Source organism: Leopardus geoffroyi, chromosome B4 (genome assembly GCF_018350155.1).
Source record: "Leopardus geoffroyi isolate Oge1 chromosome B4, O.geoffroyi_Oge1_pat1.0, whole genome shotgun sequence".
NCBI classification, from domain to species: domain Eukaryota; kingdom Metazoa; phylum Chordata; class Mammalia; order Carnivora; family Felidae; genus Leopardus; species Leopardus geoffroyi.
In genome coordinates, this window is record NC_059341.1 from 142,577,200 (window position 1) to 142,598,433 (window position 21,234).

General features: G+C 54.4%; 3 protein-coding genes across 7 annotated transcripts in view; 1 reads left to right on the forward strand and 2 right to left on the reverse strand.

Moving 5' to 3' along the window:
- Positions 1–823: 823 nt before the first annotated feature.
- On the reverse strand, positions 824–9,102 carry CPT1B (carnitine palmitoyltransferase 1B). 3 transcript variants are annotated; one of them, XM_045467210.1, is made up of 19 exons: positions 8,718–9,099; positions 8,169–8,328; positions 7,659–7,798; positions 7,184–7,361; positions 6,858–6,959; positions 6,535–6,672; positions 6,359–6,436; positions 5,464–5,571; positions 5,305–5,389; positions 4,570–4,765; positions 4,069–4,254; positions 3,877–3,982; positions 3,676–3,792; positions 3,147–3,311; positions 2,933–3,067; positions 2,681–2,833; positions 1,997–2,110; positions 1,306–1,398; positions 824–1,159 (listed from the first exon to the last, which is right to left on the reverse strand). In XM_045467210.1, the coding sequence occupies exons 2-19, from the start codon at positions 8,307–8,309 to the stop codon at positions 1,076–1,078; spliced, it is 2,319 nt and encodes a 772-aa protein (XP_045323166.1). In that variant the 5' UTR covers positions 8,310–8,328; positions 8,718–9,099; the 3' UTR covers positions 824–1,075. The 3 variants fall into 3 exon arrangements, with proteins under 3 accessions (XP_045323166.1, XP_045323167.1, XP_045323165.1); XM_045467211.1 differs by having other exon boundaries at positions 8,468–9,099; XM_045467209.1 differs by having other exon boundaries at positions 2,681–3,067; positions 8,718–9,102.
- A 248-nt stretch (positions 9,103–9,350) lies between these two features.
- On the reverse strand, positions 9,351–12,827 carry CHKB (choline kinase beta). Of its 2 annotated transcripts, XM_045467213.1 has the most exons (11): positions 12,382–12,827; positions 12,072–12,180; positions 11,738–11,851; positions 11,401–11,534; positions 11,014–11,109; positions 10,786–10,844; positions 10,618–10,699; positions 10,382–10,490; positions 10,140–10,243; positions 9,774–9,855; positions 9,351–9,642 (listed from the first exon to the last, which is right to left on the reverse strand). In XM_045467213.1, exons 1-11 carry the CDS (start codon positions 12,717–12,719, stop codon positions 9,568–9,570), a joined length of 1,302 nt encoding a protein of 433 aa, XP_045323169.1. In that variant the 5' UTR covers positions 12,720–12,827; the 3' UTR covers positions 9,351–9,567. The 2 variants fall into 2 exon arrangements, with proteins under 2 accessions (XP_045323169.1, XP_045323168.1); XM_045467212.1 differs by lacking the exon at positions 11,014–11,109 and having other exon boundaries at positions 12,382–12,773.
- Positions 12,828–12,862: 35 nt separating this feature from the next.
- MAPK8IP2 (mitogen-activated protein kinase 8 interacting protein 2) overlaps positions 12,863–21,234 on the forward strand; it is a 28,806-nt gene continuing 20,434 nt past the window's right edge. For both annotated transcript variants that reach the window (XM_045467206.1, XM_045467208.1), the window contains exon 1: positions 12,863–12,991. The gene's annotated coding sequence lies outside the window, so the exon portion shown is untranslated. The remainder of the gene's footprint in view (positions 12,992–21,234) is intronic.

Below are 21,234 nucleotides of genomic sequence, written 5' to 3' on the forward strand. Positions count from 1 at the left end.
TCATGAGAGAAGGCCCAGGATTATGTCTAATTCATTTCTGGGTTTTTTTTTTTTTTTTTTTTTTGAGACAGAGACAGACAGAGCATGAGCAGGGGAGGCGCAGAGAGAGGGAGACACAAAATCCAAAGCAGGCTCCAGGCTCTGAGCCGTCAGCACAGAGCCCGATGTGGGGCTCGAACCCACGAACCATGAGGTCGTGACCTGAGCCAAAGTCGGATGCTTAACCAACTGAGCCTCCCAGGTGCCCCTTCATTTCTGGGTTCTTAGCACCAAGCATAGGGCTGAGATCCAGATTCATTCCAGCATGCAGTGATAGTGCTGTCTACTTACACTTTCCAAACAAATTATTTTTTGTTTACTCCTGATGTTAATTTAATGTAAAAGCCAACCTGAGGGGAGGAGCATGTGTTGCTCCAGATTATAGTGTGTGCTGTCTCACAGACATGGCCACTTGGCACCTTGACCTCGGGCCTGAGGTTACAGCCCCTCCCTTTGGCCAGGAGGAGGCCAAGGGCCTCCACAGGGCTGTGCAGGGGTGCGGAGGGCATGACTATTCATGGAGGAGGCAGGTGGGCCCCACTCTCTGGCTGGCAAACAGAAGTGGCCCCAGGGACCAGGTGAAGGTTCTAAAGCAAGAATTTATTCCAAGTGCACATGTGAGTGTGGACAGCGGTGACCTCAGGAGACACACGCATTTCAAAGTAGGTCATATGCCTCTCAGTCTCCCAGCCCCAGCTCCCCACCCTGCCACTTCTCTGGTCTGGACGTGGGCAGGGGAGGGCCTCATAGTCCCCAGCAAAACAAAGGTACCTGAGAGCTAAGAGAAAATTACACAGCCTTATCTTTATTAGTATCTAGCAAGAAAAAGAAAATCAAAATCCCCTCCCTGCTCCAACCCCACCTCCACCACCTGGGCCCTCAGCCAGCAGCATCTATCTGCCTGGAAAGTGCCGGCTGCCAGAGCTGTCCTTGGAGCCTGGACACCTGTGCAAGGCCACCCTGTGCCTGTGAGCCGACCACAGGCCCCTCCCTCCACAACGTGGGGATGAAAGGGCAGCTGGCATTTCTCCAGCTCTCAGCTGTCAGCCTTGGGAACTTGGAAAAGATCAGCGATGTCCAGCAGAGCCTGGCGGATGTGGTTCCCAAAGCGCTGGGCATTCTGTGGGAGCCAAGAGCTCAGACCAACCTTCAGGTGAACCCCTGTCCCTCTGCCCCTAAAACTGAGGACTCTTCCCCCACCCTGCCCAGACAGGGCCCCAGGTGGCATCCCCTCCTCAGGCCTGCACAGGAACAGGGGAGACTCACTGTCTCTGAGCTTGAAAACTTGCTGGAGATGTGGAAGAAGATGGTGTTTTCGCCCGCAATCATGTAGGAAACCCCATAGCCGTCATCTGCCACCTGAGGGCAGCACGAGAGTAAAGAACAAGGAAACCAGACTTTGTGGCTCTGAAAGCCAAGCTGACTTCATGCCTGTTCTCCCCACAATATTCCCAGGAAGGGGCCCCACCCCCGATGCTGCGTGTTTCCTGAGGTCAGGAACACCCCCAGGAAAAAGCGTGAAAACCAAGGGGCTCTGCCCGATGCAGCTCCAGACACTACCGGGAACCCAGGACCTTGTGTTTCTTTCAGGAGGCTCAATATCACTGCTTCTCTCCAGGGTTGGGGGGGGGGGGGTGGGGTGACCAACTAGCCCACTTGAACTTCTCAGTGGGAGGCCTGGGCTGTCTCTGGGAAGCACGCACTTCAGAGGAGGAAACCAGCCCTGGGTGTGGTCATGCTGCAGCTGGGAGTATTGAGGAGTGTTGGCCTGGGTGGGCCCCAGGCACCCGTCTTCGGTCTTCTGTCTTCAGGTCAGGCCCATAGCTACTCATGCTGTTTCCATGCAGGGCAAGCCCCGGGGCCACGCTCCCACCTCTGGTCTGACTTCAAGACTGCACTCTCCACTGAAACCCCTGGGGCCCAGTCCTGCTCATCGTCCCCTTTCAAGGGCACTTACAGGGCCAAAGCCACCACCGGCGCCCAAGTGATTCGGGTACTGCTCTGGGTCAAACATACGGATCTGGAATTGAGCGATCTGGCTGGTGGAGAGGCGCCAGGGTTCTGAGAGCACCTGCAACAAGGGGGCCCCAGCAGTGAGACACCGTGCACGGAGCGCCATGCACCGAACATGCACCTGCTGACAGGTGGTGCCTCAGCACCAGTACCAGTGACGCTGCCCCTCGCCCGCCCTCCCAGTCTGTTCTCAGCCATGTCAGCATCTGCACAAAACCCTCAAGGCCCCATGTGACCTAACTGTCCCCCGGGCCTCCTCTCCTACCAGCCTATCCCTTCCTTGGTTCTGCTCCCTCCCCTCCTGCTGTTCCTTGCGCGCCCACACCCCTGCCTCAGTGTCTGGGCACCGGAGGTTCCTCTGCCTGGGTATTCTGCCCACCCTGATACTGCAGCCTCTACGCTTTCCTCACAAGTGCTGTCACCACCTGACACTCTCATGAGAACACCAGCTCCGTGAGGGGAGGTTCCCACTCAGAGCCAGGACCACAAGCCTGGATGGGCTGTAGAGTGGGAAAGCCGGCCCCAGCCCTCGAGGGCAGCTTCTGGGGAGCCGGCCAGAAAGAAAACAGGCCAGGCCCCCCCAGGAGAGGGCATGGGGACAGAGGACACACCCGCCAACAATGCTGACCTCAGCCAGGAAAGGGGAGCTGACCCCCAGGTACTTGGAGACCACGTAAAGGCAGAAGAGGTGCCTGTCTATCCCAGCCCCTGTCATGGCCAGGCGGTACATATTCTGGTGCTTCTTGGAAGCTTTCCGGAAGAGATCTTGGAGGTCTGCTTTCTGGGGAGCAGAAGTGGAGCAGTGAAGAGTAGCCCTGACCCCAAGGTGGGCAGAGGGTAGAGGGGTCACCTCACAGCGTGGCTGGTCGGGGAGGCTCACCACGTGGGACCCCTTCACCATAGCCTGAACGAAGGCTGTGGACTCGCTGGTACAGGAACGTACGGTCTCGGTCCGTCCCTCTCGGAACATTCTAGTCATGGAAGCTTCATAGGTCAGGCAGAACTTGCCCCTGTCCTGAGGAGCAGAGAGGGGTGAATCTGGCAGGTGAGTCTGGTGCCACCCTGCCCCCTCAGCGGCCCTGCGGGGCTCCTACCCGGAAGTGGGCCAGCTGCAGGGCAATCTGCACAAAGGCGTCAGGGCTGGTCCGACACTTCTTGATGAGGCCTTTGCCAAATGGCAAGAACTGGAAGCAGTACAGCTCCACGTCGTCCGCCAGCGCTGTGGCCACCTGGTAGGAGCTCTCGATGACCGCCTGGCACTGCCAAGACATGGAAGGGTCAGCTGGGGGCAGAGCTCTCTAAGCAGGACTCCAGGGTCACATCTGGGAGGCCTGAAGTTTAGGTGATGGACGAAAAGCGGGGCTGGGCAGGTCTCGGTGCACCTTCTCCATCTTCAGACACAAAGGGCAGCCTGGGGGCCCCAGCCACCAGAGGTCAGGTAGGGCTTTGTGGGAAGAGGGAGGCACTAACAGGTGATCCATGGATGACTCTCGCACCGCACATCTTTCTCTAACCACCAAATGGACTCTGAGAAGCTCCTGTCCCTCCCCCGAGAGCATCCCAGGTACTTGTCATACTTGTCACTCTCACAAGCCCGTCCCTGCTCCTTCGCAGACGGCACACCTGCTCAGGAATGTCCCACTGCAGCCGCTGGGGAGCTGCAAGCGTGGGGTTCGGTTTGCCCAGGCAGTGCCCAGTCTCCGTGTAGCCCAGGTGGAAGGTGTCGGTGCCCAGGACAAACTGCAGGGAGAAGGTCAGGCTGAGAGACCACCCACGTGCCCCACGCCCAGCCTGCCCTACAGGATGCCTGTCAGGGCCCGTTACCTCCCAGAGGTGCCCTATGATAGGGGCGTCTGCCCACGCGTGTTCCGTGTTGAGGCCCAGCTGGCCATTCTTGAAGGCAATGATAGTAAAAGACTTGTCGAACCACCTGCAGGAAAGGAGGCAGGCGATGAGCGGAGCACACCGAGATGGGCGGAGAGGCGGGGGGCCTGCACCGGGGCTGGGGTGCCGCACCTGTTGTAGCAGTTGCCATGAAGTAGGGCCTTGCCGTAGAGGCTGAGGCTGGCCTCATCTTCAGGGTCGTAGTGGGGAGACTCCTCGTCCAGGGCCACAAAGAAAGCAGCGCGCTCGATGGCGTCTAGAGCAGTCTTGTTCTTGCCGCAGCTGAAGAAAGCCTGGCGTGCCTGTGCCCACTCCACTCTGGGGGCATAAGGGCAGGGTGAGAGCTGGAGACGCTGTGGGTGGCAGAGAAGGGCACCTCCCGGGACCCAGCAGGGCCCAGAGCTGGGGGTACCAGCCTCTCCCGGAAGGTGTCCTTGTCCTCCACACACTCCCACCTGGCCATCACCGAGCTGGATGTGGCTGGAGATGCAGTGGGTTACAGCCACTGACCAGCAGTGCCCCTTGCCACAGAGGGTCCTGCCGTGGACAGAGGATGCCATGCCAGCACTTCCCTCCCTCAAGTTCCAGGGCGGCCCTTGGGGCCAAGCCCCTCCCCTCGTGGGGCCCTGATACCTTCCCCCCGCAGTGAGGGCTGCCAGCTTCTCCTCCCCAGGCTGAGGTGGGGAGGGGTCATCCAGGATCCTCTGGAACTGCATCTCCAGGTCGCAAGGCTTGAGCAGGTGCGAGCCCTCGTAGAGCCACACCTTGAAGAAGCGGCCCTTGTGGTAGACGGCCACGTGCCTGCTGTCGGAGAGGTGCTGCAGCAGGTCTGCAGCGGAAGCGGGCAGGAAGGCTGAGGCAGTGTGGCATGGCGTGCCTTGCTCCCTCTCCACCTGCTTTGTAGGCTGCCAGCTGGGCTTTCCTTCCCCGGGGGGGGGGGGTGCTGGGGTGCAGGGGGCCTGCACTGAACCAGGCCCTATGCTGGTTGCCTCCACACCTCTTGTTTAAGGCCAACACCCTGTGAAGCACACACTGCCCCAGGGTCTGCGAGCAGCCTTCTGGTCCTACAGGCTCCATGAAGGGCTCACGGAAAGCTCCGCCCCCCTGCTGCTCCTTCCTCAGACTACCTTCCCCTGGCCTGTGAAGCCCGGACAGGACAGGAGGGGCTCTGTTTTGGGCCCGCAGGGTCCCAGCACTAGCATCGTGCCTGTGAATAGCAGGGTCACAATTGCATGACCCTGAGACACCCAGGATGCTTGGTGATGGATGAGCAGGTGGTAGGGTGACCAGCCATGGCAGGCCCAGAGCTGGGCAGGAGGGAACTCCGTCTGGATGGTCCCACCACGGGCTCCTGGTTGTGGCCAGTACCTGTCTCCTTGCCTGGGATCCGGGTGGTGTTGAACATCCTCTCCATCTGATAGGAGCACATGGGCACGATGCCCAGTGCCATCACCTGGGAGGAAGGGCCAGCATGGCTCAGACTCAGGCCTCCTTTCCCTGTCATGCCCTCAACCCAACACAACTCACAGGCTTGATCTCTTCACGGTCCAGTTTACGGCGATACATGATCATAGCATGGACGATGTTTCCCAGGCGGGCTGCCTGTATGTCTGTGTTCTTGATGAGCACAAAGTCCTACAGAGAGAGGACAGAGCTTGCAGGTGGTGTGACAAATGTGCACAGGTCACCTGGGTCTCCCTGCCTAAGAACAGGGTGTCTTGACCCCTTCCCCCGGTCCATCCTGCGCATTCGGTCAGGGTGCACTGCCAGAGATGAAATGCGTCACTGATCACATAACCCCTCTGCCCAGCCTGAATCTTTGAGCTGCTTTTCCATAATCTATTTTTGTTCGTATTTTGTTTATTTTGCATTGACAAAGAAGTTCCCACCACTAAAAAACAGTTTAAAACCTCTGGTGTGGACAAGCTATATATAAGCTGTGAGGAGGACAGTTTTGTGGAGGAGGGGAATTCAGCACAGGGTTCACAGTGTGTTTTGGACAGTGGGAGAGGAGAGAGAGGCATGCTGCATGGACCTGTGGCTGGGCGGTGGGGGGACCCTGGTGGCTGCGCACAAGCATGTGCTGGGGGTGGGGGGCTGGCCATGGGAGGGTTAGAGACCAACAGTGACCCCCTGAGCTCTCAGAGAAGCTGCTCTGGGTCCACATGGTGACACAAAAGGGAGGCAAGATGAAGGAGATTCCCTGGGGATGGTGTTAGGAGAGCTGGGAACATGCGGCTGGGAGGCCAGCAAGGGAAGCAAGGCAGGAAGTGACGGAGCCTGGGGACTCTGAGACTGACAGCGTCAGGCTGTGTGGCTACCCAGTTCTCTAGATCCTCGGTATCTCTGCGGCCCTGAAGCTGCTTCCTGACTGTTCCTCCAGGACCTCCCCCATCTTCCCTGTCCCCGAATTCTCTCGCACCATGACATAGTAGTTGCTGTTCACCACGAGGGGGGCCCTGCTGCGCAGATACACGTACTCTTCCCACCAGTCACTCACCTGCGGGAGGGAGGGAGCAGTGAGGGCTGGGGCAGAGGGCAGGGGACAGATCCCCCTGACACAAGCGGAGGTGAGGGTAAGCCCAGGAGGGGACTCACATAGTTAGTTGCCCACCATGACTTGAGGACCAGGTACTTCTGCAGCCTGGGAGCAGTCTTGTCCTGGAATTCTTTGGCCAGCGTCTCCATTCGGTAATATTCCTCATCATCCAGCAAGGGCCGCACAGACTCCAGGTACTGTCCAGCCAAGTTATTGTCAGTGTGGGGGCCAAACAGCAACAACCACCTCTGTCCCGACCCTCTTCCAACCCAGCCCCATTGCTCTAAACCGCGCTCTTTGCAGGGGACAGTTCCTTATGTTTGCAGAAATCCTCTGGGTCCGGCCTAGCCTGCACATTGGGATGTCTGACTCAGGCCCTCACCCGGTGAATTGTGGCTGGCACACTGGGCACAGGAAGCTTGGGCAGGGATGTCTGGAAGCTGTAGAGCATGGGCCGCCGGCTGGACAGAAGGCGGACACAGAACTGGGCATACAGAGCACAGAGTGTTTCTGGTGAGAACCAGGGGAAATAATGGAAACAAACTAGCAAACACTTGAGGACTTGGGCCCCCGACCCTCAGAACCAGGACAAACCTATGCACCAGGCACCAGTGCCCTGTCTGCCTCTCCCCTCCAAGTTAGAACCCCAAATGAGGCCCCCGGGGTCTCAAACCAGATGCCTGAACCCCTCCCCTGGCTTCTGCTCACAGCCCAGACTTTGGTGAAGTGGCTGGTCTGGCCGTGCATCTCAAACATCCAGCCATGGTAGGAAAGAAGCATTTTCAGGGTTTGGCGGAAGAAGAAGATGCCCATCATCCAGACCCCCGTGGAGAAGATAGCCATGCTGAGAAGTGCCCGGGTCTGTGGGGTCCGGTAGGGGCCACATCTGTCAGAGAAGGGAGAGGGCTGCAGGGGGTCCACTTGAGGCCAGCCTTGGGGAAATTCTGACTCTGAAGTTTTGATGGTACAAACCATCTTGGGGGAGGTGCTGAAGAATAACATTCCTGGGCACACTCGTGTCTGAATGCATAACACACAAACTTACGAATGTGGGACTCTGGTGATGGCAGCCCCCAGGGAGGGCTGCCCTAGGACCTCCAATGGCTACTGTCCTGCATCTGCCCAGCTCAGGAGCCCTGGCCTTAGAGCCTGCCCGGCCCTCTCTCATAGCCCTGCTTCTCACCCCTCAGGGAGGCATCTCTGGATACAGCAGATGAGTCCCATGGAGATGTCCACTTTGCAGTAGGAAGAACCCACGGTTGCCATGACGACGACCAGCCAGCTGGTGGGGCTGCCAGGGTACACACCCCTAAGGATACCATTCTGTGGGGCAGAAACAAGCACACTTACAGCAGGAGTGACGGCGGTGAGCAGGCACCTGTGGGGTCCCGGGTCTCTCACCTGTTGTGTTCTTCCTCCCTCATGTCTGGTCTTCCCCTTCTCCACACTCCCACGCCTGCAGCACCCCATTACTCACTGTGTCCCTCTGCCACTCCTTGTATGCCCATCTCCCCGCCACACCTTGAGCGCCGCTCTGGTTTCTGCACTGCTAGAGCCCGTCACCCAGCAGTACTGCCAGCCAAGGTGGGGGTGGAGGATCTTAACAAAGGGGCAGCAGCTGACACCTGGCCTCTGTCTCCGGGAGGATTCTATTCTGCACTTGCTGGAAGAAGCCAGAACCACCTGCGCCCACCTTGATGCGAATCAGGCGTTTCTTCCAGGAGTTGATCCCAGACAGGTAGACGTGTTTCAGGGCCTCCCGACTGAGCCGGAAGTCGACCCCATCTGGGGTCACCGTGAACTGGAAGGCCACGGCCTGGTGCGCTTCCGCCATCCTGGAGGTTGGTCGTCACCTGGGAGGGGGCAGGAGGGTGCGCGGGCGGGCTCAGGCTGACCCCGCCCCCGGCCGCCCTCTGCGCGGAGGCCCCCGCCCTCCGCCCCCGGCCGGGCCGCCCCCCCGCCCTCCCGCTTCGCACGGCCCCGCAGCCTGACCAACGGCCGCGGAACCCTCGCGCCCGTGTTCCGGGCAGGGTCCGTCACGGTGGCGCAGGGGTCGAGCCGTAAAATCTGCAGAGTGGCTGCCTCGGGGTGGGGGCGAGACGCAGAGTTGGTCTGGAGCAAGGCCGGGTCTGGCCACTCCCAGCCCCGCCTGGGAGGGACCCCGGCGCCGTCCTGGTCCCCTGCTCTGGTCTAGGACTCTGAGCTGGACCGGTGGCCCTGTGTTGCCCCCCACTCCACTCACGGGTTGGGTTCGCTCCTGTCAGCGTGTGGGGCGAGTAGCTCTGGCCCGTGTCCCCACGTCCTTCAGGCCTGGCCATCCCCGCCCCGCCCTCACCGGGAACCTGACACCCGCTCCCAAATTTGGGTTGAGAAAACAGATGTGGGGCGGCAACCAGAATCCCCTTCCCTCTGGGGTGGGAATCAGGAGTGGGGGCGGTCCCGGTTTCTGCAAGCTGAGATTGCTCAGAGGTCTGGGAACCTGGGGGGGCCTGGTCTCGCGTGAGGATGGTAGCATTAGAGCTAAAAATAGCTGAATGTAGGGAAAAGGTCATCCATGTGTCAGCTGTGCTGCCTGTCCCCTGCTCCCCAGTGCTCAGGGTTGGGCAGCCCCACCCCAGGGCCCTCTTTGTACCCCCGTTACTCCCCAGTCCCCCACCCCAGTCTCTCTAGTGTGCATCACTTCTAAGCTGGAGCCAGGGAGAGAGAGGGCCAGGGGCTCCATTTGGCAGAGTGGACCCTTAACTACTCTCAAGCCCAGAGCACCAAACAGCCATGCTTTTCAGAAAGGGAAAGTGAGGTTCAGAGCCACGGTCATTTTGTCACCCTGTGTGCATTCCTTGGTTGGTACTTTGTGCTGCAGAGCTAGGACAGGGTGTGAAGGAAGAAGCTTGTTTATTGTCTTAAGGTGCACAGCCCAGGGGTTCCTTCCCACCATCTTCGGGCTGTGGGGAGAGGTCAGCCTCCTCAACCCCAATCTCACTCCAGGGCTCAGCCCAGTTCCCAGAGCCCCTCCCCACCCCCCTTGGCCCCTCCCTCCAAGGTCCTGCCCTGGAGACTCCAGGAGAAATCTGGCGGTTGGGGGCTGTGGAGAGTCAGGATGAGGGCTGGAAGCTGCTCAGCTGTCCCTTCTGCTGGAAGTAGAACTGGAACCGAGACTGGGCGTACTCCTGGGGGTGAGAAGGGTGGGTCAGACACACCCAGCCCCCACCAAGTCTGCCCACAGACTTCCTGGAGAGCACATGGCCCCTGATGCGCCCCACCTCCCGTCACACCTAACCTGCCCACCTGGGTTACTCACCAGGTAACCAAATTCTATGGTGGACATAGATGCCTGGAGGACAGACCAGAGACCCCAAAAGAAATGGGAGGCCAGAGCATACCTAAGGGGGGCAGGAGAAACAGAGCGGTTCAGAGCATACTTGGTATTACCTGGATCCTATCCCTGAGGTTGGTCAAGCCCCAGAGCTCCAACTTCTCCCCCACTGCCCTAACCCCAACCCTGTCCTGACTGTCACCACTCTCCATCAGCCTCATCTGCACTCTCTGCCCCCACCAGGCACTGGCACCTTACCTGCAATCCTGTGAGTCGGCCTGCCTGCCTCCTTCCTCAGCCCCCTTTCCTCTGCACCCTGCTCTACCCCTCCTCCCACCCATCCGTCCTCACCGATTAGCCTCTACCAGCAAATCTTCTTCCAGTTTCCTCTGCTCCTCTTGGGAGATGGTCTCACCTTTCTTGACCTCTGCTAGGTAATGGCGAATAAAATGGAGCTGAGATCAACAGACAAGAGTCAGGAAATGAGACTGGAGCATTTCCCAGTGAACATCCTTTCTTGATATTCTTTTCAGACATCCCCTTCCTCGTTCCTCATAGGCCAGGTCCCACTCCCCAGCCTCTGGTCCACATACCTGCTGCCCCCGGGTGGGGTAGTCTGCAGGCTGTGCTTTGTAGAAAGGCCACTCGTCGTGAGTATAATCATAAACCCACTCACAAAAATGGTTCCCAATGTCAAAGCCCCTGGGGGAATAAGGCAGACACTCAGTCCCCAAATACCCTGGGTGGCTGGGATGCAGAAAGGAAGGCCTAGTCTGTTTTCCACAGTGCTTGGAAGCAGACCCATGGAGACCATTCTCTTAACCCTCACCTGTAGTTGTAACTACTGTACTCAAAGTCGACCAGCATCAGTCTGTCGGTGTTTTCTGGCTCTGAGAGCAACAAGATGTTCCCTGGGAGAAGGGGTGCAGTTCTGGTCACTCCAGGGTCCTCTGGCCCCCCTCACCTTAGGTTAGGAGACTCAGATGCTTTCTCCTACCTTCCTGGATGTCATTGTGACAGAAGACCACTGGTGATGGGGTAGAGTCTAGCAATTTCCTGCAGGGAAACAGGGGCATGGGTTCTGAGTAGGAGTGGCCAGAGGAGGGTGAGTCACCCTCGTGGGCCAGGCCCTGACCCAGCCCTCAGGAAATCCTGGGAAGGACCCCATTCGGTACCTGGAACTGCCTCCTGTGCTATTCTGTTCTCCTGCCCTGCCTTCCCTCACCTGAGGTTACCCATCTCCTCCTTCAGGCTGTACATCTCCAGCAGGTTCATCTGTGGGAGGCCAGTGTGGGGCAGGTCCTGGATCTGCTTGAGGTACCTGAAGCCCAAAGAATAAGATATGCTCGCTGTGATCCCTGCCTACCTCTCTCCTATCTACCTTTTTCCTGTCACTGTATGACTTGTCTGATGGATTTTTCTGACAGACTTGTCTGCATTATTTGGAAGCCTGTTCTGGGAGAGAGCATACTAGGCAACACTGGGATGAGTAATCCGCTCAGCTGGAGGACTGGACAGTCATGGACACATTCAGTTGCAGCCCAGGGTAGTACCTGCCAGCAGTAGGGTTCAGACCAGGTGTGCAGGAGCCCTGAGGAGGCTCCTGACTCACCGTTCCATGGTCCCAAACAGCCAGTGGGGCTCCTTAGTGAACGGCATCTCCATGCCATGGAACCGGGCCATCTTCGTGGCGATTTCTGCTGACAACACCGGCTCTCGAAGCTCACACGTTTTCAGTGGCCGGCTCTGCACCCAGGAACCTATCAGGGTGGTGAGGGGGCTGGGGCAGGAGGGGGAAGGGGTAGGGGAACGGGTGGGTGGGGAAGTCAGGGTCTTGGGGAAAATGCCCTACCTGGGGTAAGGGGTGTGAAGGCACGCACTGGAAAGGGGAACAGGGGCTGGGGGGAAGGAGGTGCCTCAGGGAGGTCAGGGCCGGGCTGGGCTCATACTGGGATGTACTGTTCCAGCCGGCCCTCTGGAAAGACTCCATAGAGCTGGGGCCCCAGCGACCGCTCCGCCAGGATGGCGAACATCACACTTTCAAGGACCAAGGAATCCACGCCCTGAAGGAAGACGGACAACAAAGGGGGCAGAGCGGTGCTAACACCGGAGGGTCTGCTTTCCCCTCCCATCACCGCTTCACTTCCCGCTCTACAGCCCGCAGGCTCCAGAGCCCGGCGTGGCTACGGTAATTTACAAGCTGCTTAGCCCCCCCCCCCCCCCGCCACGCTTGCTGGGAGGTCCCAATGCCACTGGCCGCTGCGGCCCACACTCCCTCCTCACCTGCAGGATGGCCCCGTACAGTCGCAGCAGCACCTCGCGGGGCTCCTTGCCGACGCTGGGCAGGTGGTCCGGCAGCGAGCAGCGGAAGAGCAGGTTACTGAGGCCTCCGCTGCAGACCCACACCGGGGGGGCGCTCAGCCCGCGGTCGGCCGCCCCCGTCCCGGACCCCCCCTCCCCTCCCCCCTCCCGCCGGGCTTCCCCCGCGTTCGCCCCCGGCCAGACCGGCCCCGCCCCCGTCCCCGCCCCCGCGCGCGCGAGGCCGCCGAAACGCGGTGTCCTGAGCGCCCGAGCTCGACCCCTGACCTCCCACCTCACAGGGTCAACCCTCAGCTGTTCGGGCCGCACTCGGCGCCAGGCCCCGCCCAAGTACTCCCGGCAGCACTGGTAGGCTCGGCGCTCGGCGTCACGCGATAGCGACGAGCTGCGCCGCCGGTTCGGGGCCGCGTCCAGGCACTGAGACTGCAGCAAGCCGTCCTTGGCCAGGCTGCCGCCAACAGCCCCGCCTCCGACCACAGCTGTCCCCTCGGCAGCCATGGCGCGCCTGGGCCAAGCCCAAAGTCCAGTCGCGCTCAGCCCCCTTCGGGCAGACTCGGCTCCTTCCGGCTGCGCTCGGGTCTGCTTCCGGCTACCCTGCTCTTCTCCGGTCATACTCGGGTCTCTCCGGCTCCTTTCGGCTCTCTGCGGCGGCGCTCGGCTCTCTCCGTGACCCTGGTCGCGTACCTATTCCGAAAGCCAAATCCTGCGTGCTCAGGGAGCGTCCCGCCCCTGCTCCGGGCGAAGACCAATGACCTCTCTCGCTGGGCGGGGCCGCTGAAAAGACAGGCAGCTGTTTGGCCTGCGGCCGGAGCCGAGGAAACGACGTGGGCCGACCAGAAGTATCTTGAGCGGCTGGGCGCGCTGCCCTGTGGCGCGTCGCGAAGGTGGGTCACGTGGGCGGGGCGGTGTGTCCTCAGGCAGCGAGCGAGCTATTCCGCTGGCGGGAGTGGGGTGGGCCGGGTGCTAAAGGGCAGGTGTACCCAGGGAGGTGCCGGTGAACGGAGATGTGCCTTCGCCAGCCTCGGGGAGCGGACGGGGCAGCGCAGGCGGCGGCGGCCACTCGCTGGATAGGTTTGCGCCCCAACCCCTCCCCCGGGGAAGTCGAGCAAGCAGGACAGCCATTGAGCGCCCGATCCTGAGTGTGGGTCCCACCTGGAGGAGGAGACGGGGTGCGTGTGACTCCCCTCCATGGAGTAGAGAGTGTGGGGCACGTGGTAGGTGCCGAATAAACATTTGTCGAGTGAATGAGAGTTTGGGACCCTTGGGACAATTCTGATGACTCCAGGTGCCTTCCATCCCTAATCACCGCTAAGGCTGTCCTGTAAGTTGAGGCGCACCTCTGAGAGGAAGCTCTTGTTGTCGTGCTTGAAACCAATGTCTTCATGCCCGACTCCACTACCCTTGCCTCCAGACCTAGGCCAGTTAGAACATCAAATCCAGGAGAAGGCACACCTTGGAGCAAACACCTGGTGCTGTATAACGTCTCCTTGGGCCACCTTGGCAGTTTGAGGACCGATCAGACTCACCCCACCTTGGTGGGGTCCCACCTAAAATACACAACCTCCTGCATTTCTGCTTCTGCTGCAGACTGGAATGGCAACCAGAATGACTTGACCCTAGGGATCTGTGGCCATGCATGTTGGACCATAGTGTTCTTTGGGATAAAATAGATAGGCAGCTGACTAGAGTGTTAATTGATTTGAATAACCAGAAAGAAACAAAGAATTTGTGACCAGAAGGCAGATGTCAGTTGCTGCTGTGGAAATCAGGATCCCTCACTCTGTTTAAATCTGAGCCAGTTCTGAGACCTGGAGTCCACTGGTTGAAAGGGAGGCTTGGTCCTTCAAGGAAGGATCCTGTGATGCCACTGAAAGCTTATGAAAAAAAAAAAAAAAAAGTCCTCCAATCCTTCCCCAGAGGAACCTAGAGCCACTTAACAAATAATTTACTTTGGGAAAGGGACTATCCAGACCTTTCAAGAGCTGTTAGATACAGGATCTGAGACACTTGTGCCAAGGTACCTGAAGCATCATGAAACACTGGTTAGAGTAGGGACTATGGAAGCCACATAATAAATGGAATCCTGACCCAAGTCCTGTGGTTACTTTTTTGGTCCCAGTACATCTTGGGATAATTATACCTAGCAGTGGGCAGAGCCTATACATTGATCCCTGACCTGTGGAATCAGAATCGTGGGAGGATGAGCAAAGTGAAGCCCCTGAAACTACCCCCACACTGACTCTCACGTCCTCTAGAACACTGTAGCAAGATTCTTGCACGAAGAGTCGTGACACCGAGGCTTTTCTTTCCAGGAAGCAACTTTATTCCTGCCGGCACCGCTCAGTTGGGTTCGTACCCAAAGAACTGAGCCCTGAATGCCTCGTGGTGTAGTTTTTTAAATATATATATTTTTTTACCTCTTTGTGTCCCATATATGGTAACACACAAACATGTAGTCTGATTAAGTGGTCTCATGTTACAAGATCACAACGGATGTTGTCACGTATGCGTATAGCCAGGTTGCCTTGAGGTTTTTTTTCTTTCCTTAGGGAGGGGACCCTACCACAATACTAAAGCAGAAACGTGCTGCATTCCTGGTGGGACTGCAGAGATTTGTCACTCTCAAAGACATAAAGTGGTGATGCCCGTTACATCTTAAGTTCACCTGAATGGCCCCTGCAGAATCCAGGTGGATTCAAGTAAATGGTGGTGAGCCACCACAAACTTAGCCAAGTAGTATCCCCAATCACAGCAGCTGTGTCAGGTGAGATATTTTTACTGGAACCAATTCATGCACCGCTGGCACTTAGTAATGCAATTCTCAATTTGGTGAACATTCTTTTCAATTTCCAGTAGTAAAGAGTACATTCCCAAAAGCGTCTCACGTTTTTATAGGAGGAACAGCTGAACATATTCATTGTCTTACTTCAAGCTGGTTTTAACTTTCCTGCTCTCCGTCACAATTAATCCATTGAGCTCTCGACCATCCAGACATTCCACATAACACTGATGACATCGTGCTAAGTGGACATGGTGAAGAAGGAAGTGACAAGTATTCTGTCCTTGCTAAAACAATGCATGGCAGAGGATGAGAGAGAAACCCTCAGAAGTTGTGAGGCTGGGGCGCCTGGGTGGCTCAGTTTGTTAAGCATCTGACTCTAGGTTTCGACTCAGGTCATGATCTGACAGATTTGTGAGTTCGAGCCCCGCCTCGGTCTCGTGTGCTGACAGCACAGAGCCTGCTTGGGATTCTCTCTTTCCCCCTCTCTCCGCCCCTCCCCCCACGCACTCTCTGTGTCTCTGAAGTAAATAAATAAATAAAAACTTAAAAGAAGTTGTGGAGCCTGTCATCAGTGAAGTTTTCAGGGTGCACTGTTGTAGGGCGAGCCAGGGTATCACCTCTAAGATGAGGAGAAGTTGTATCTTGCAACCCTGTCACAAAGAAGGACGCATAGTACTTGGTGCACCTCTGGGTTTTGGAGTTGGCGTCTACCATCCTTGGGAATACTATTCTGACCCATTTGTTGGGTGGAGTCCAGAACAAAGGAGGGCTCTGCTGATCCAGATTGGAGGATGGGTTCCCCTGCCACTTAGCAGAACCAGTGAGTTAGTGTTGGGCTTATTTGTGGTAAGTAGCGACCCTATATGGCACCTTTGGCGCGCTCCCACAGATTTGTAGTGCGTACGCAGGGTTTTGAAGCAAAGCCGTGCCTGCTGCAGTAGAGAACTACTCACCACTCGAAAGAAGCTTCTGGCACACTGCTGGACCCAAGTAGAGACTTAGCGCCTGATTATGGGGCACCAAATGACCATGTGACCAAAACTGCCTGTCCTGAGCTAGATCTTGACAGATCCATGAAGCCAATGGGTTGGGTAGGTTCAGCAGCAATTCATTGCACAAAAAGAATTGGATCCAAGCTTGTTCAGAGAGCACCCGTCATTTACAGGAAGAGATGGCTGTGGCCCCCATGTCTCTGTGGCACTGATGCCTCTATCTTAGAAGACAGGAAGAAAAATTCAGATCTGAATCACTGCTGCACTACAGCCCCATTCAAAGTGGCTCTAAAGGAAAGTAATGGGGGGAAATCCTCTAGAGGGCAGAGCTTCGAGCAGTACACTTGGATATCTACTTTGTAGGGAGGGAGTGGGGTGGACAGAGTAGTGGCCTAAAGAAAGAATGCACATGAAGTTCTGAGTGGTGACAGATGTCTTGCTGGTTGGAAAGAGCAAGAGGGGAATGTTGGAGACAAGGAATTCTGGAAAAGAAGACGAGCCTATGAAGTTGTCACAAATGTGTGCATCTTTGTGCCTCATATTAATACTCACTGCAGAGGGGTCACTGAATGACAAAGTGGATGGATAGATGTCATCCAGCCTGTGTTCTTGGCTACCCTTGTGCTTAAATGGTGGGCCTGTGAATGGAGTTGCTATGTTGGCAGGAGTGCAAGTTATGTCCACTAACATGGGCTCTCTCTTATCGAGGCTTATTTAATTATTACTGAATTATTATTACTAATGGTCACTGAATTTCTGACCTCTTAGCAGCCAGTATCAGTGCTGAGCCCCAATATGGCACCATCCCTAGATGACTCAGTGACAAGTTGGTTTTGGCAGATCCTTGCCACCCAGGAGACGGCATTGATTCATCCTTATTGGAACTGACACCTGCTCTGGCTGTGGGTTTGCTTCCCTATATCCACATATCCGCATATCCATGTAGCCACATAGCCACACACCCACACACCCACACATCCACACATCCACAGTATCTCAGAGTAACGTCCCTATCCAGGAGCTTAGAGAATACTGGATTTACTAACATAGGATCATGTACAACATTATCTTGGGCCAAGAAACTCATTTCGCAGTGAAAGAGATACAATGATGTATGAATGGCCATGGGAGCCACTGTTTCTCTAATATCCTGCATTGTCCACAAGCAGCCCATCTAATAGAGAGAGAGAATGACATCTTTCTAGCAAAGGTCCTAGCTCTGGACAGTACCTTAAGGAGTTCAGATACATACACTGAATCACAGCCTGGTATATGGTGCTATCCCCCAGTAGATGCGATAAAGGGATCCAGGAACAAAGACACAGGTCTAAGAACCCATGGGTTGGGATATCTTTCATCATCATGCTCAGTGATCCAGAGCATCGGGATCCTTTCATCATCCAAAGCTCAGTTTGTAGAATTTGCACATTCTGTCTCTGCAAAATTAAACTCTGCTGTTCCCAGGTAGAGAACATTTATTTCCATGAGGGGACTCCACTGGTTCCAGGGAAGGACACCCACACAGAGCCTCAGTCTGAAAATCCTATAGGGTCATTTTGAGCTCCTCATGCTTGTGAACCAGCAGGCAAAGAAGGAGTGGATAATTGATCCTGATGATTATGAGGAGATGGGGTTACTGCTACTTCGGGGGCCTTCAAGAGTTTGTCTGGTACTTTGAGGATTTACTTTGGGGTCTGGTTGCTTCCATGCCAAGTGGTAACAGTGAAAAGACATTTTCAGCAGCCTCAGCCTGCCAAGGGCAAGGGAACCAAGGGCTCAGAACCCCTAGGAATGAACGACTGCGTGACTTCATCAAATGCTGGCTGAGGGTGAGGGAAGTCTAGAATAGGCAGAGAAGGGAGATAATAATGAGTATGAGTTATAGCCTCAGGAGCAGCTGCAATAGTATGGACTATTTTTGTTCTGTTAAGGCTTTTGTAGAGGTTGTATCCAGCCTTCACCTCAAAGAATCATGACAGATTGGACTTAATGTGGCGCGTGGGTAGGTCTGAGGGCTGTAAGGGCTAGTGTCTTGACTAATGCCCTCAGCACACCTTTAATTACAGTGGGTTTACAGAGATGCCTCCCTGGCACCTGCTGTATATCTACACTTTCTGCCTGAGCCCTTCTCTGACACCACAGGAGCCCACCCGACCTGCTTAGCAGCACAGCCCAGTCTCTAGAGGTAACCCCAGGGGCTGGGGACAGAAGGCAGTGGGTGAATAATTGAAGAATCCTAGGAGACATTCTGGACACTTCTCAGGAGGTCCTGGTGAAGTCAAGGTTGTTAGCCAGAGCAGTGACCTTAGGAACACTATGTTTTGATTCCTCCTTTCCTGTCTCACTCACCCCCTCCCTCACTTTCATTTCATGGCATCACTTCCTGAGCAAACCACTTATACCCAAGTCTCCGCCTTAGGCTCTGCTTTCAGAAGAACCCAAACAAAGACACACAATAAAAGAACAGAGATTTTTGCCAATTTATATCCACAAAAAAATACTGGAGAATATGTGTGGGAATGGATTACAAGGATACAAAGCCAAGAACGAATTGTAGATTAGTTCAAATTTATCGACATGGGTGTACTTACTCCAAACAGATTCTGGATTCAGTGTTTGGGCTAAAGCCCTGGGATAAGTTGTAGCTGTGCTTAGTTGGCTGAATGGAGCCTGGACTCATTGGCAGCCTGCACTGTGAGAAGGTGAGAATGTGCTGGAACAGACTTGTTATGTATCTAATGGCCGCCAGTCTCCCGTCTCTGTTTCTCTTCATTAATCCGTTATGTTGATTTGAAAATATGTTAGATTATGTCATGAATTTCTTTTCAAGATGGTGAAGGGCTGTAAAATATTTGATATGTGTCGGGTCTGTTGGGTCTGTGAACCCTAACTGGTCTCATTTGTGCCCATGACTCAATTGGCATCTATATGCTTGTGCTTCAATAGCAGCTGGCCTCGGCTTAATATTCTCGGGTCACCGTTAGTTTCCTATTGCTACTGTAACAAATTACCACAACCTTGGTGATTTAAAACAACAGAAATGTACTCTCTCACAGTCCTGGAGGCCAGAAGTTTGAAATCAGGGTCACTGGGCTGAGATCAAGGTGGCAGCAGGGCTGCTCTGAGGGAGAGTCCATTCCTTGCCTCTTCTGGCCTCTGGTGGCCTCTGGTGGCCACAGATGTTCCTCAGCATGTGGCTGCCCCACTCCAGGCTCTGCCTCCAGGGTCAACATCGCTTCCTCCTCGTCTGACTATGTGATCTCCTTCTGTTTTTCTTATAAGGAAACTTATGATCACATTAGGGCCAACTGGGTAATTCAGGATCATCTCCTCATCTCAAAATCTTTAATTTGATCACTTCTGTGAAGATCCTTTTTCCAAATAAGGTCACATTGACAGGTTCTGGGTTAGGATGTGGATGTCCATTGGGACGTGGTTTTCTCAGCCCCCCACAGTACTTTCCCTCAGAGCTCCCAGCTCTTTGCTTCATACTGCTCCAGTATTGGATATTACAGTTGAAAAGGGCAATAGTTTTTCTCCCTTGAACATGGTTTCATTTTTTTTTTTTTTGCCTGTATACTTGAAGTATGTTATGTTCACGCTGAATGGATCTTTTACTTATGTATAATTTTGAAACATCATTCATCCATCGGTTATTTGGAAAATATTGGCTCACTAAGTTACATAGATCTTCCAAATTTGGACACATTTTATTATATATTATCAAAAAATATTTAAGCATTGGGAAACTTTAAGCTCATGGTGATAGACACAGGTTTTCCAAAATTCTAATTTTTGCTTAAAAGCTCAAAAATTTTTTTAAGTTTATTTATTTATTTTGAGAGAGAGAGAGAACATGTGTGAGCAGGGATGGGGCAGAGAGAGAGAGAGAGAGAGAGAGAGAGAGAGAGACAGAATCCCAAGCAGGTTCTGTACTGTCAGTGCAGATGCTAATGTGTCGCTGTATGTCACAAACTGTGAGATCATGACCTGAGCCAAAATTGAGATCAGATGCTTAATGTACCGAACCAGCCAGGCGCCCCATAAAAACTCAAATTTTATCAAATACTCTCAGTTCTTTTCCTTGAAGTGACATGCTACATTATTCATTTTTGAGAAAGTGTCTTCCAGATACCCAAGTGAGAATAAACACAGTTTAGGGGCTCGACACGACGTGGGGCTCGAACTCACAACCCTGAGATCATGACCTGAGCTGAGTGAGATCAAGAGTCAAATGCTTAACCAACTGGGCCATCCAGGTGCCCCATTTGTCCATTTTCTTTTAAGTAAAAATGGTGTTTCATGAAAAACGTGATGCGTTCAGCAGCCCAGATAAACAATGATGTAAAGTAGCTATGACACGATTGTACTTTAGTATGTAGTCCTTTATGCCATCACCCTGAATATTAAGAATTGGTCAGTGTCAAGACAATAAAATTAAAATTTTTTATTGCTAAACAACAAAATTATTTTTTTTGAAGTTTATTAATTTTGAGAGCGAGAGAGTGAGTGGGGGAGGAGCAGAGAGAGAGAGGGAGACAGAAAATCCCAAGCAGGCTCCACACTGTGGGGCTCGAACTCAGGAACCATGAGATCATGACCCGAGCCAAAACCAAGAGTCAGACGCTTAACCGACTGAGCCACCCAGGTGCCCCATTAATCAACAAAGTTCCTAAGTGAAACTGCTTTTTCCTCCCTTCGACCTCTGACCATAGTGAAGAATTCAATGGTTACTGTTACAGTTTGGTACCCCAGCTTTGATTTATGCTACCTAACCATTGCTTTTGCACGATAAATGCGAATGCCAGCACAGTGGAAAGACACGTCACGTCTTAGTGTTATAAAGATAATTTGGGCCTTGTTGACCTTTAGAAACTCCAGGGTCCACGGACCGTATTTTGAGAAGCACTGTAATAGTATATCATAGGGACCATAGGATATGTGTATTTTCAGTTTTACTAAGTATTGCTAAACTTCTCCCCAAATTGATTATCCCACTTTATGCTCTGTAGCAATTAAAATACTGTTTGGCCATGAATCACAAAGACCCAGGATAACAGTGTCTTAAGTAAAAGGGAAATTTTAGTGTTGCTGTGTGTGGTTGAACACACAGAATACACTTAGTGGGGTCCCTGGAATCACACAGTACACAACATGCACAATTTTATGCAGTTTACATAAGATAATTTTATTTATCTCATGTAAGAGTTTAGAGGTAGCCATCCCTGGGCTTGAATGGTGGCTCTATTCCATGAAGTCCGTAAAGATCTAGGTTTCTTTTATTTTCTTCTGCCTTTATGTCCTCCATTCCCAAGGTTACTTCATGATCCAAGATGACTGCTCCAACAAGTGC

Bases quoted from the DNA above. Each gene is read 5' to 3' on its own strand.
- CPT1B (XM_045467209.1), bottom strand. From the start codon at position 8,309: ATGGCGGAAGCGCACCAGGCCGTGGCCTTCCAGTTCACGGTGACCCCA. The intron at 3,793-3,876 runs GTAACGGGCCCT...TTCTCCCTGCAG, and splicing joins TCATAGGGCACCTCTGGGAG to TTTGTCCTGGGCACCGACAC. The intron at 1,160-1,305 runs GTGAGTCTCCCC...TGGCTCCCACAG, and splicing joins AGTTTTCAAGCTCAGAGACA to AATGCCCAGCGCTTTGGGAA.
- CHKB (XM_045467213.1), bottom strand. From the start codon at position 12,719: ATGACCGGAGAAGAGCAGGGTAGCCGGAAGCAGACCCGAGCGCAGCCG. The intron at 10,845-11,013 runs GTGAGGGAAGGC...GTTTCCCTGCAG, and splicing joins GAGGAGATGGGTAACCTCAG to GAAATTGCTAGACTCTACCC. The intron at 9,856-10,139 runs GTGAGGACGGAT...TGCCCCCCTTAG, and splicing joins TTGCTGGTAGAGGCTAATCG to GTATGCTCTGGCCTCCCATT.